Here is a 15,217-nt window from a genome sequence, read left to right as displayed (position 1 = left end):
CATAGTAGGTACTATATCGGTGTAATATATTTTCTTAGCAAAGCAACAACCTTCTTAGAGCCATCAACCAGCATCTAAGAGATTTTTTTTAACCTTGTCAATATGAAACAAGTATGTACTGATGAGATGACAGCCCAAGCAGGAAGCTGCCCCTCCCAATTCCTTCTACCTATGCACTTGGGCAGAGGAGCCTTTTGGTTTGAACAGGATCATGCCTACTAAATACAACACCTAACCATGCCACAGCTGTGCCAAGAGTGAATAGAGTGTCAAAGAAAACTCTTTCAAGGGATCCCTTTGGGTGGTTCAGGGCCAAGACTCTCTGGATTTGTTTTGTCCACCTGTATCACCTAAAGGGAGTAAATTACTTTAAAATTCTCCCAGATGGCCACTGTAGGAGACAAAGTTCATCACGTTCTTTATTACTTTTCCTGTTCCCCAAGATGATTCTTTAAAAAGATTTTATTTATTTATTTGAGAGAGAGAGAGAACATGGACATGCATGTATGATTTGGGGGAGGCGCAGAGGGAGAGAATTCTAAGCAGACTCCCCAGTGAGCATGAGGCCAGACCTGGGACTCGATCTCACAACCCTGAGATCATCACCTGAGCTGAAACCAAGTCCGATGCATATCGGACGGAGCAACTCAGGGGCCCCCTCCAAGATGATTTTTAAACCAACTCAATCATTTCTGAAAAAAAATAATCCACGAATTTAGATTTTTTCCAGAAAATCCTTTTCTCAAGAATCTATTGACACATGCTGCTGCTGAACCTCAGAGTGTGGTCCCTTAGCACCGTGACTTCCCCTCACTGTGGGGAAAGGGTACTCCCAGACAGTGGCCAGTCTGGAAAGTGCCCAGGTCAGCAACAGCACAGCACTGACCATTTTCTTGTTTTGTTTTAAGGCCAACTCATTAGGCATCAAAAGTGTTAGTTCATTTAAAATTTCCTTACTCTTACAAATACAAAAATCAAGCCTGAAAATAGTTATTACATTATAGGTGAGGGTCTTCCTATCAAATATTTCAAAGATTAATTCCACCAAACAGTACCCAAGGTTCTCTGGAAATGGATTCAATGTCCATGACAAAATAAAATAATGTAAGGGGGAGAAGGAATGGCTGAGACTCATTGTGAAGCTGGAGGGGAAGGGAGGGAGAAAATAAGCATTCTTTAAGGTACAGAATTTCCTGGGACGTGTTTCTGAAGGTTTTTGAGCTTTTCTAAAATAAATAGTATTTATGCTCTACATGGACAACCACTCCAGAAAGTATGGAGTCCATAAAGAAAGTATTTCATTATGGTTAAAGTTTTAGATCGGAATCTAATAAACCATATATACCTATTGCTGCTTATAGTCTCCTTCTTCCCAAAGAATAAAAACTAGACAGCCATTGGCTATGCTATAGCTGCGTATCTTTTTCTTTTCCTTCCTTAATTTCTTTTAGATACAAGTTATCTTGAGAATATTAATTCAAACACCAAAGATCCAGGTATTATTTTTAAATATTTTTTTTATACTTAAAGGAGGCAATTGAAAAATTAGAAGGTATGGATTTACCTAAAACAAAATGAAAGTAGATGTTAATACTGAGGTTCAAAGAAGTTAGGTCAATTCTAAGATTATACAACCAATGAGTGGCAAAGCCAGGATTTGAACTACATCAATCTGATTCTAAAAGTTCATTCTTTTCGTTACCATAAAGTCAAACAATGCTAGTATTTTGTAACAGTTCTCCTTCACATTGAAAAGTCAGAATGGAGGCAAAATACATCACTTCATTACTGGAACCAATGGCTACTGAAACTAGAAGGAATCTGCCGAGGACAGAAAGGAAACAAAGATTATGAGCCCTGATTTGATCAGCAATGATTCCTTTAAGTTAATACTCACAATTTAGTCATATTAAAAGAAAAATATGGAAACAAATGTAAATGCCTTAAAATTACAAAGAAGAAAAGTAGGCATCATCACAGCTATGATTCTATCCTTAAACATAGTTAAAGAGAAGGCAAGGTGGGGGGCAAGAACTATGGTTTTGAAATGAGACATATTTGGGTTCAATATAAAATATTACTTATTGGTCACATACTAGCTGTGTCACTTAGGCACTTAAAGAACTTCTATGAACCAGTACCTACATTTATAAAATGGGGAAAATAATATTTAACTCATAGGACTGTTCTAAGTATTAAATGTGCACATTTTCCTAATCCAGTCTTCCTTGATCACCAAAGATACTCAATAAATAGGGGCTGGGGTGCCTGGGTGGCTCAGTTGGTTAAGTGTCTGCCTTCAGCTAGGTCATGATCCTGGGGGGCGGGGTCCTGGGATTGAGCCCCACATCGGGAGGGTTCCCTGCTCAGCAGGAAGACTGATTCTCCCTCTCCCTCTCCCACTCCCCCTGCTTGTGTTCCCTCTCTCGCTATGTCTCTATCTGTCAAATAAATAAATAAAATCTTTAAAAAACTGAATAAATAAATAGGCGCTGTCATTGTGGCATGCGGTTAGTTTCAGGGATCAGTGGGTAAGAGAATCACATTTCCATAGTTTTGAAATATATTCACCATTGCCTCCACTTTATACATCATTTTTTTAAGACTTTATTTGACAGAGAGAAAGAGAGTATGAGTGGGGGGAGGGGCAGAGGGAGAAGCAGGCTCCCTGCTGTGCAGGGAGCCCGAAGCAGGGGCTCAATCCCAGGACCCTGAAATCATGACTTGAGCCCAAGGCAGACGTTTAACCAACTGAGCCACCCAGTCGCCCCTATACATCATTTTAATTTGGGATTTAAACAAAAGTATAAAGAGTACTACTGTCACATTCAACACTTTAAAAAGTATCATGAAATATTCTGAAGGAATGTTTTAATGGTTCCTAGAATCAAGGTCATTTACTTTCTATAGGCGGAGGGGGAAGTTTATGATACATGTTATCACAGGACATTTATGGAGTAGCTGCAATTCTTAAAGCAGTTTAGAAATAATGAGAATAATAAATCAAGATGGCTTAATTAAAGTCTATAAAAATCTAAAGGCAAGAGAAAAGTAACTAGGCCATTCCAGCTGAAACCTCATGTTAACACTACCTCAACATTCTCTAGCCAAAGACTACCGCATTTAAAATTCTAATTGTGTCATACGGGATTGTCATTTTAACCACAAACGTCCATCTATATCCTGGAGAGATAAGGGAAATACTTTCCTGAAATACACACATGGAACATAGATGATACATGGAGAATCCAGAGACCAAGGTTTAAAGAGACCATGTGAGGCTCGCAGCACTCAGTCAGATGAGTACATACAGAGCTTCAGTTTTTCAGGCAGAAAAGGCAGACTTAAAACATGGAACTTGTTCAAAGGGGGGCAAAAAAAAAAAAGCAATTATCTGAATTTTAGGGAAACCAAATAAAATACTTCAGCAGCAATATACCAATGCATTTAAATAAAATTCCTAGGCAAATTTCTCACTATTTTTACACAACTCAGTTCTAGTCTATGTTCTCCCAGGCTTTAAAAGCATAATACAGAGGCACCTGGGTGGCTCAGTTGGTTAAACATCTGTCTTCAGTTCAGATCATGATCTCAGGGTCCTGGGATGGAGCCCAAATTCAGTCTCCCTGCTCAGTGGGGAGTCTGCTTCTCCCTCTGCCCCTCCCCCCACTCATACTCTCTCTCTCTCTCTCTCTCTCTCTCTCTCTCTCTCTCAAATAAATAAAATCTTTTTTAAAAAAGCATAATACAAACGTTTCTCTGTACACTCTCATGAGTCCAAAATTTTTTTTAAAGATTTTATTTATTTATATGACAGAGAGAGAGCACACAAGCAGAGGGAACAGCAAAGGGAGGGGGAGAAGTAGGCTCCCCGCTGAGCAGGGAGCCCGATGCGGGGCTCAATCCCAGGACCCTGAGATCATGAACTGAGCTGAAAGCAGATGCTTAACCGACTGAGCCACCTAGGCACCCCAAGAGTCCAAATTTTATATGCACAGCTATCATAGTGCATGTTGGAACAGACAAAAAGGAAATAAGTACAGTAAGTGTTAACAAGATCCAAGAAAAGCAAATTTCACAGTTCCATTAACCATTAACGTGGTTCAATGGGTAAGCCAAGTTCTTTTCGTTTTATAAAGAAATGTGAGACATTACTGGACTTGTCATTAATTTGCAGTACATACAGAGGACAGGAGGATGTCAAGGGAAGTGTGGGAAATGGCATAAGAACTGAACTTGATGACTGGCCTTAACAAGGATTTCTATTTAAATAAGATAACTTTCCACACCAATTTCAAAATTGGAACTAATTTGAGAGATAAACTGGTTAAATTTCATGGGGCTTAGGAGTAGAATCAGATAACCCCTTTTTCACCTGCTTTATCATGATTTAAAGCGATGCGGCATTTGTAAGGGGAAAAAAAGGCAATTTTCCATTTCAACACATAATTCATCACTTTCACCTCTTCTCATTACCTGGATCACTTCTTGATCATTTATCCTCCAGCCAACAGGTACATGTTCTCTGTCTTGCTCACTCTTTCTCTCTTTCACACACACTTACACTCACAGCTATGTACTCACATATACAAATAAACATGCTCCTTCAGGAAACAAACTACCCTGATATTTCTGAATTCACTTGCAAATACAGGCCCACTGTCATGGTGATGCTACTCATTTGGGTGAGTCAATCTGTGGCCTTGAGCTTTAAGAGGTAGGCTCTCACTGGCTTCCAAGAAAACCAGACAAGGATGTGGCCTTTTCCGGGGACTGCAAAGGCACCGTGCATTCTTTGTTGTTGAATCTAAATTATGCTCTGGAGTCTACCATTTAGGAGTGGGGTGCAAGGAATGACATCATCTCAGGTTCTCCTCAGTACTTCCCCTTTAATTCTAGAGACCAAGGTCTTAAAGGCCCTGGCATCTGGTCTCCCACGTTAGCAGCTGCAGAATCTTCACTAGATTGAGTTCTGTGGGGTGATTTTGACTGTGGTTCTAGCTTCTAATGCTGAGCCTGGTTCTCATTCCTTCTCACTGATTATGGGAGAGAACTTACATCCACTAAATGACTTTCTTTGTTTTATTTCTGAAGTTAAAAACAAAACAAAAAGCAAAGAGACAAAGAAGCAGCCAAAGTAGTGGAGAGAAAGAGGAGTTTAACATTGAAGCCCTTAGGTCTAGGGTCAGACACACCCGGTTTCCAATCCTTGCCCCTGACTTGGCTGAACCTCTCTCCTTTGTGTAAAATTGATATAATAATACCTCAAAGGATGGTGCCTGGCATTTCAGAGGTGATCAATACATGGAAGTTTTTGTTATGGTTTAGATACTTAAGGTGGGGTATGGCCTTGGTAATTTTATCCTTACATTCTTAAGATGCAATTACTTGGGAGCAGATGTTGTATCCTCCCCAGCCAATAAGCCAATTCAGTAGGGAGAAATCAGGGCCGTACAGGTGAGAAGGTGATTGAGAAGATCCCTGGAGACTAAAATCACCAAGAAGAGTTCCGTTTGTATTTTCAAAGCCGGTGTGCAAAATTCTACTTTCAGAATTCGTGCAACCAATATACAACCCTGATGACTGCTTACCTTTTTTGCATTTTATATCTTTTTTTCAATCTCAGTCCACAGTCCTTTTAGTGTTTTTTCTACCCCAACCTTGTCCTGTGTTTATAGACATTTTATAAACCATCCCCCATGGTGAACATTTCTCTCAAATGGAATGTTTAAGAGTTTGCCCCTGCTCTCTGGTCTGTCCATAGTGAGCTGCCTTCGACACATCTTGTTCAAGGTGTACTAGAAACTGAAGAACGTGGCCAATGGTGGCTCCTACTTTGGTAGAATTAAGATACTGCCCTTTGAAGCTGACTTTGTAACGTTCATACTCTAAATGGGCACTCTGGGGTGAGTGAGGGTTTTTCATGTATAGATGCTACCCCAGGACAATTCACACATTTGGTGCATTTGGATACTGCCCAAAAATTGATACCTAGATTTGCTAGATTTCATAAATAAGACACAGGACAACCAGTTAAATCTGAATTTCAGACAAACAACAAATATTTTTTTCACTCTAAGTATGTCCTGCGCAATATTTAGCAACCTCCTGACCCAGAAGTGGAACTAACTGCACATTGAGTTTAGTCTTTCAGGAGTTTTGTAGATCAACCAGAATGGCCCACAGAATTTGTCTGAGGAGGACAGAAGATAATCACCCCAATAGAATCTCTCTGCACAGCAGTCTGGCTGACATTCAGCCAAGTGATGCTAAGACAGAGGCACTGGCTGCTTAAACATCAAAATACATACTGGTTGGAAAATTACATGGTGCTCTAAGCCTGCCTAGTATCTACCCTACACCAGCCTTACCTCCTGCCATTCCCCAAAGGAACCTCTGTATCCTCTCACAATTCAGTAACTAAAGATGAATATGGCATGTGACAATATGGATGGACCTGGAGCGCATCATGCTAAATGAGATAAGACAGAGAAAGACACATATCTTCCGTTCTCACTTATATGTAGAATCTAAAATAAAACCTGAACTCACAGAAACAGAGGACAGATTGGCAGTTACCAATAAATAAATAAAATCTAAGGCAGGGAATGGGGAGAGGGGGAAACAGGTGGAGGTGGTCAAAAGGTACAGACTTCCAGTTATGAGACTGATAAATTCTGGAGATGTAATGTACAGCAGGGTGACTAGAGTTAACAATACTCTATTGCATATTTGGAAGTTGCAAAGAGAGTAGATCTTAAAGATTTTGTCACAAGAAAAAAAATGTGTAATTATGTGAGGTGACAGATGTTAACTAAACTTGTTACAGTAATCATTTCATAATCTATGCACACATCAAATCACTATGTTGTACACCTGAAACTTATACAATATACAACTTATATGTCAAGGTACCTCAAAAAAACTGGGGGAGGAGGGAAGGTTAGCACTGGAGAGACAGAAAGTTGTATGAGCCTTCAAATAGAGTTAGGAGACAAATTTTGGTCTTGCAATCAGAGTTGTGACATGGTTCCTCATATTAGGACATAGAGTGCACATTGAGAATAAGACGATCTATTTGTTTTCTTTAAATAATTCCCATTCCCCATATATTAACATTGCTTGGGCTGACTTATGCTCCTGTAAGAGCATCGGGAAATTTAATATTATAGCACTTCATTTCATCTGTTCCTATTCCTCTCCATTCTGTCAAAACACACTTGATAAAGAAACTGAACATAACCAAGTGCCCACAGTCCTGTAGCTGGTCAGTGGTCGAGCTGAGAGTGAAAGTGAAGGAGATCTCCATCTCTTGGTCTAGAGCAGAAGTTGGCAAACTGCAAATCTGGCCCATGGCCTGTTTTTGAATGACTCATAAACTAAGAATGATCTTTACATTTTTACACGGTGGGGGGAAAAATCAAAAGATGAATATTTCTTGATATGTGAAAATTAGATGAAATTCAAATTTCAGCATCTATAAACTTTAACTGGAGCACAAGCTCACTCATTTACATATGTATTCTTCATGGCTGTTTTCTGTTTGGTTTTGTTTTCTTTTGTTTTAGATTTCATTTATTTATTAGAGAAAAGAGACAGAGATAGTGAGAGAGAGCAGGAGCAGGGAGGAGAGGGAGAAGCAGGCCCCCTGCTGAGCAGGGAGCCTAATGCGGGGCTCGATCCCAGGACCCAGGGATCATGACCTGAGCCGAAGGCAGACGCCCAACCAACTGAACCACCCAGGCGACCCTCTATGGTTGTTTTTATCATCAGAGTTGAGTAGTTACAACATAGACTAATGGGCCCCAAGGTCTAAAATATTTCCTCTCTAGTTCTATTTAAAAAACAAAAACAAAAAACTAAATCAATACGCAGCTAAATAAGAGAACTTAATAGCAGCCCCAGCCCAAATGCCAGTGGCCCTTCTGACTTCTGGGTGTCAAACTCCCACTAATTCTTAAATGTTTTAGCTATCACCCCTGCATACTAGTGAGAAGCAGCATATCTATAGAAAAAGGCTGAGGAAAGTACCTTCCGGATAATGATGCTGCAAGTCAGGTCCAGAACTGAAAACAGAGCAGTACTGTCAAACTTTGAAAACTGATCAAAATATCACACAGCAGTAAATGCTTGCCTGACCTTACTACTCAAAGACCCCCCCTCCCGCCCCAGAAGAAAGACATTCTTATGAGCTGGCATGGTGATCAAAACTTTTACTAAACGAGCAGAACACTTTCAAATGGACATCTTATTTATAATATCAATATTTAAAACATAGGAGTTAAATTGTGCTGTCTGAAGAGGGCAAAGGACTTGGAGATGAGGAGCCTTAGGGCTCAAGATGTAAAGACCACTCATGTAGAAAATAATCTAAAGAAACTATCCCAAGTTGCCTGGGTGGCTTCATAGGTTAAGCGTCTGCCTTTGGCTCAGGTCATGATCTCGGGATCAAGCCTCAGGATCAGATCGAGCCCCAGGATCGGGATCGAGGTATCAGGCTCCCTGCTCACTGGGGGGTCTGCTCGTCCCTCTCCTTCTGCCCCTCTCCCTGCTTGTTCTCGCTCTCTCCCAAATAAATAAATATAGTCTTTTAAAAAAATAAACTATCCCAATTTTTAAAAATTATAATCAATGGAAAACTAAGAAACATAAATATTTAGATATTTTATTATATATTCATGTAATTATTTATATATAAATATAATTTATATACCATATATAATGTATATAATATATAAATATAAATATGTAAATCTATAAACCATGAAAGGTGGTTCAGGAAATAGACATTTTTTATGCAGTGATATGTATCAAAAACCTAAATATATGTATAGACAATAATCCCAAGTTTATCTTAAAGAAATAGTCCTAAATATTGGGGGGGGAACAGGAAAAATTATAAGTTTGGTAGTGCTATTTATTTCCAAATTGCGGACTATTCCAAAATTGAAAAGAACATTAACATCAAATAATAGAGAAATGATTTAAAAAATTTTTGAGATAAAATGTAGTAGAATATTATACATTCACTTAAAACACATCTGGAGGGGTGCCTGGGTGGCTCAGTCATTCAAGTGTCTGCCTTCAGCTAGGGTAATGATCCCAGAGTCCTGGGATGAGCCCCAAGGACGGGCTCCCTGCTCAGCTGGGAGCTTGCTTCTCCCTCTGCCTCTCTCCCCTCGTTTGTGCTCTCTCTTTCGCTCACTCTCTCTCTCTCAAATAAACAAATAAATCTTAAAAAAAAACACACATCTAGAAAGAATATGTAACAATATGGATAAGCAATGTAAAAGTAATTGGTAAAGAAAAAAAAGAAAAAAGGGGGAAACATATAAAATCTATGTTTACATGTTAAAATAATCCTTCATTTAAGATAAGTCATACATAGTGAAAAATACAAAGAAAATTTATCAAATTTTAACAGTTGTCCTTGGCTGCAGAAAGTTATTTCTTTCCTTTCAATTTTACTACATATTTCAAATTTTCTAAAAGGATTGTTATAATTTTTATAATTGAAATAAGTAAAAATAAGAGATAATTTCATTCACAGGGGAGAAGGAAAACCAGAAATACATAGTTTAGCCAAAGTGTAAAAACAAAAACAAAAACACAATAAACATAATTTTTTAAAAACACAGAAGAAAAAGAGAGTAGTCTTTCAAAAACCATTTCAGGGGCGCCAGGCTGGCTTAGTCGGAGGAGCATGTGACTCTTGGTCTAAGGATCATGAGTTCAAGCCCCACGTTGGGTGTAGAGATTACATAAATAAAGAAAAACTTAAAAAAAACAAAAACAAAAAAACAAAAATCCACTTCAACACTTTCAGACCTCAAGCCTCCTGTTGCAGCAAACACAAAGTAATCTGACCAATAGGTGTCACTGTTAGACTTCTTTCATTGACCACATCTTAAGATGCACAACCTAACTCTGGAGGTAGGGGGACAAATACAAAAACATTACAAATTTCCATTTCATCTCACAGAGGGCTGTAGATTTTTCATCTTTCAGCTTCATTCCAAACCTCCTTTTACAATAACCAGGATGTTGAATGCTTTTCTAAAATGACATCCAGTGACGATGCTATTATGGTTAGGAAAAGCTCAAGGTTCATCTGCTCTTGGTTGCTTGAGAAAATCTCCACTCATATGAAATACAAATCTAACCCATATTCATCAAAGACATACTTCTGGGCCTGAAGGTAATGAATTGGAAGGTATCAAAAGGAATCAAGGACACAAGATTGCCAATGGGCATTAAAGTTAATGGCAAAGAAAAAAAAGGGGGAGAAGAAAAGAAAAAAGAGGAAGGAAGGAAGAAAGGAAAGGGGGAAAAAGAAGGAAAGAAAGACATAAAAAGTTCTTTTTGGCTTCCTAATGCTCACCCTCATCTCTGAAAAGAAACTGAGAGACGGAGAGGGGTGGTGACAGTGATGACAGTCTGGTCAATCTATCAAGCCATCTACAGTGTGGAAGTAGCTACAACCCAGCCCACTGTTTTGTGCAGTGTAGTTGATGGTTCTGTGTCAATGACTACATGGATGAATGAGAAGGGAAAAGGCTGTTTTCTAAATGGGTCATCTTGTATTTGTAGATTTCCTGCCGACCTGTTCACCTGTTATTTGAGCAGCTGGAGAGAAAGAAAGGTTTAGGAACGTGTGAGGGAGACAGGGTATTTAGACTGCTCTGGAGAATGCTCTCAAACTTAGTTTCTCAAATTTTTAGAAAAATGATATTAAGAGGTGACAAGCAGCAAACAGGTACTCCTACCACAAGGTTTAGGTAGTAAAGCTGACGTGGGGAGAGTACCCTGAAAACATTAAGGTAAACTGTAAACACAGTCACGTCCTAGGGCACACATTTCAGACCCCTGAGTAGTCTCTGTATTCCGCAGCCGACTGATTTTTAGAAAATGACCCCCACACAAAATGCAGCTTCAACAGTTTTATGAACACAATTTACATTAAGTGCATCTCTGTGGACTGCAAAGAATCAAAGCTCGAGCACAAAGATTTCTACTTACATGGAGATCCAAATATAGTTCGCTTTTGTCTGGCTTCTCTCTCTCCTCGTGGAGCAGAAATGGACAGGCTGGTCCTGCTCGATAGCCCAGGAACCATGCACCTCCATCCCTGTTGGGAAGGTCTTTAGCTGCTGCCTGCTCATTGAAACAGTCCCGGGGGAAGCTCTCGGAGGAGATGCCTAGACAAAAGCAGAGAAGACCATCAGTGACACGGTAGCTAGAAAAATATTGAGCCAGTCATATCTGGGGACTCCTACATAGGCCATTTCATACTACCTCTTACATTCCTTTCTAGGTTGTATTTTTAGAGTATGCTCTCTTCCAAATGTGTCTGTCTTGATTACTCTTTTTGATCACACTAACAAAGAATTTAAAACCCTTGCCCTCATACCCAATTTAAAAAGAGAAGTCTATTAGCTGTACTCTATGTTCATGATCCTTGCTTACCAATGCAGGCTCTACAGATCGTTCTCTTTCAGACCGAATCAGAGGAGGGGCTGGAGGACAGAAGTCAGGAGGCCTGAGTTGTTGGATTGACTACTAAAAGGTGTTGCCTGAGCCAAGTCACGAGTCACTAGTGTGCGTTTTCTTCTGGAGCAGAAGCTGCAGCACGGTCATCTTCATTTCTGGGGGTAGAATTATCATGCATGGTGCATATTGGCACTTGGTCACTTTGTTGAATGAGTGACACTGCACGAGTGAACTGTTTGGGACTCACTTTTCTCAGCTCCAGAATGAGGGTATTACATCGGTTTTTGCCTAAACTATGTTGGCATGATAGTAGCCAAGGATGCACCGGGCACTGTGCTCAGCCCGGTTCTTCAATTTGTAAGAGAGCTCTATAGGTGGACATCATTAGTGTTCCCATTTTATTTTATTATTATTTTTTAAGATTGTATTTATGTATTTGACAGAGAGAGACACAGTGAGAAAGGGGACACAAGTAGGGGGGAGTGGGAGAGGGAAAAGCAGGCTTCCCGCAGAGCAGGGAGCTCAATGCGGGGCTCGATCCCAGGACCCTGGGATCATGACCTGAGCCGAAGACAGACGCTCAATGACTGAGCCACCAGGCGTCCCTAGTGCTCCCATTTTAGATGGGGAAATTGAAGCACAAAGAGATTAAGCAACTTGCTCCAGATCATAAAGTCAATAAATGGTAAAGCCAGAAACTGAACCCAGGCAGTTAAACACTAGAGGCCATGCTCTTAATAACTAGACTAGGTGGTCTGTGCCTGGCATTCTTGAAATGGCAATGCATGTTGTACAACAAAAGGACTTCGTGGTCAAATAATCGTGAGAAAACCTGTGTGCTCTATCCCTTAGAGCCACAATTCACATTAGCGTAGTAAAGACTTTGAAACGCCCTTTAGTAAAGAAGCTTAGCTCTGTATAATAGTGTTTTCTGAACAATAAGTTCAGACAACAATAAGACCACAGAATCCATTTAAAGGATCCTTGTGAAACATGTTGGAAGCCATTAGGGTTCCACGGGGACACAATTTGGAAAATTCTAGATTAGGTCACCTCTAAAGTCCCACACAGCTCTCAAGTTCCTAGGCCTCTGTTAATTCCTGGTAAGCAACCTTGCCAAAATATTAAGCAACCAGGCAGAAGGGTTTAGGCTCAGTGCACTTTACAGTAGAGATCACTGTTGGATATATGATAGGGCATTTATTACACATAATCCTTGTAATAGTGTGTCTTTGATAGTAGCCCACAGCCAGCCAATGACTTTTGCCATACGGAAAACCTGATATACCAAGCTACTTGAGCTGAGAAAAAGCCAGCTAGCAGAAGGACTGTGGGATAACATGCTTCTCCTTTAGATAAGAGTAGAATTTTAGGAGAAAGAAAATTTGAAAACAGCCAAGGTTTTGCTTTGTGCTTGCTTGTTCGGTTGGTTGGTTTCCAATCACACTTCAAAGTGAAAGGTAATACAGGTCACAGTGTCTCTACAGTTGGCCTCTGGCGGGCTGCTGACAAAATACTACTCTGCAGCCACTGAGAAAATAAGGATCCAAGACCTCAGGCATCTCCTCTGCAGACATAGGGTGTCCGGAAAGTTATAACTGGGCTGGCTCTTCATTTAAGCCAGATGTCTTAGAATGAGGGCCTTTTTATTCACCTGGTCTCACCCTTCCCTGCCCCTTTGCTACCTACTCTCTTGAGACAGACTGTCCCCTGGGCTTTTGCTTAAGACCTCCCCTCCTGCTCCGAAGACACAGAAAAGGGCTAGCACCTAAAAGAACCTCGGAGAGGAGCACTCTGCTAAGCACCTCCCCTTTATCCTCATGGGACCCTTCGAGGAAGGTAGTGCTAGCTGTGCTGTAACAGATGGAGAGATAAAAGCTCAGGCTCTGTTTAACTTCCATTTATAAGGCTCATCTCCCTCCTAGAATACTTCTGTTTATATCTGGCAAGAAAGGAGGAAATCAACCCGTTTAAATTTATGGTGTCCCCTCACTGTGCTACCTCATCTTCGGAAATGCGTTAATTACTAATCCCATCCCTGTTTTTAAATCCCTCCACTTTTCATTTTGATTTGGGGAGAGCAGCTGACTTTGGGTAAAGTTTACACAGATTAAGAAAACAACATAAAATGTAGTCTGTATATCACAAACAACATAAGGTACAACACCTAAGGCAAGACATCTAGATCATCAGAGGCACATTGTCTGGTGACTGGAAGTTCATCATTTTGGCATAAGAGAGTGCGAAATTCCCACAATAACAAGGATCCAGTGTCCTTGGATAAAATGTAGGTGCCCATGCAAACACACTCACACACCCTGCAGTGGCTATATACTTTCTTAATAAGGTGTGCAGCATGATCCAATTCACTCTTCATGCAGAGGAAAGCCAACACCAAGTTCAGGCAAAAACAAGGTAGAGTAACTTCATTTTGGAGACCATTTTCATTTTAAAGAGCCAATTTCTAACATCTAATACTTAACCAGACAATATCCCTATGAAGGAAATGCACAAGGTATTACGGTGACGTGTAGTCATTTTGGTAAAGATCATCAGGACAGGAAAGGACCAAGGGCAGAAATAAGTAACAAAACTGTTATAGTCAAAAGTCTGACAAACAGAACATTTGCAAATGACAAATTCACCAATAGAAACGACATAACAAACTTACAAAGTAAGTCTTTGAATGGAGAGTTTTAATAATACCAACACAAGCTTTTTGAACGGTCAAAAATAAAACACATGTCCATATTGATTAGCATAGGTAGTGGCCACGCTATTCTCTTCAAATGAATACATTTTAATAAAGAGAAAAAAATTACCTGAAATTAGGTAAGTATATTCTGTCAAATAGTCAAATGTCATCTAATTTTATGACACAAAGAGATTTTGAGGTGTTATATTTTTCATTGAACATTTTGCAAAAAGCTGAGAACGGTCTCCTCAACTCAATCATGTCTTTCCCTTCCATGTGCATACTAGAAGTCCATTTTCCACTCCACATTTATCGGTTATTTTGTTTCTCAAAGACATTTCAATAGCTTGATGAACCACACATGCACACAGGTTAATGCTACAGCTGACCAGTGTTAATACAACATATAGCACGGACACAGCACAGAAAGGGCAACTTACCTTGGGACCACTTTGGAAATCTGTGCTTTTCCCAACCATTCAAATGATGAGCTGCACTTCCTGATGCTAGCCTACAACATCAGACTGGGGTTTTACTGTCAATGATCAATACAATAGAAGCAGACAGAAAGGAAAGGTAATATGCCATTTAAAACTGGAAGCAGTCTCCATAGCTCATCTTTCCAAAACGGAGTAAGTGTCCCTACCTGAAGATCACTGTTTCCACTTCTTCACTTCCTCCCTGAATTATGATTATGCACCCAAGGCCTTTTCCAGTTGCATTTGGAGCTCCACCCATTGGCATAGATGTTGTGCATTTCCCCTGGTCCATGGATGTTGGATCTGGCCTTGTGTCTTGCTGTAGCCAACTGAATGTGGGCAATGTGACAGGATGCCAATTCTGGGTCCAGGCCTTAAGAGGCATTTTGTGGTTTTCCCCCCTGCTTTGTGTTTCTGCCATCACCATGTGACAAGCACGTACTAGGGAGCCCAAATGAGACAGACAGAGAAGACCCAAACATAGTCCTGCTGCCTGGAACGAACGCAGATCAGATCAAGTGAATGACAGCCAACCAACGCTTAGAATGAGAAC

General features: G+C 40.2%; 1 protein-coding gene across 6 annotated transcripts in view; it reads right to left on the bottom strand.

The window, feature by feature from the left end:
- Positions 1–15,217, bottom strand: part of FMN1 (formin 1) — a 445,431-nt gene that overhangs the window by 319,804 nt on the left and 110,410 nt on the right. For all 6 annotated transcript variants that reach the window (XR_012373582.1, XR_012373583.1, XR_012373584.1 and 3 more), the window contains one exon: positions 11,020–11,198. Coding sequence is in view for 2 of the 6 variants with exons in the window: in XM_073876758.1 (XP_073732859.1) it covers positions 11,020–11,198 (179 nt within the window). In the remaining 4 variants the exon portion in view is untranslated. The remainder of the gene's footprint in view (positions 1–11,019; positions 11,199–15,217) is intronic.

This window comes from Callorhinus ursinus, unplaced genomic scaffold (genome assembly GCF_003265705.2).
Source record: "Callorhinus ursinus isolate GAN/ISIS: 27379988/994484 unplaced genomic scaffold, GSC_fseal_2.0 scaffold25, whole genome shotgun sequence".
Lineage (NCBI taxonomy): Eukaryota > Metazoa > Chordata > Mammalia > Carnivora > Otariidae > Callorhinus > Callorhinus ursinus.
The sequence above is the reverse complement of the archived record's forward strand: the minus strand, read 5'-3'. Positions and strand labels throughout refer to the sequence as shown.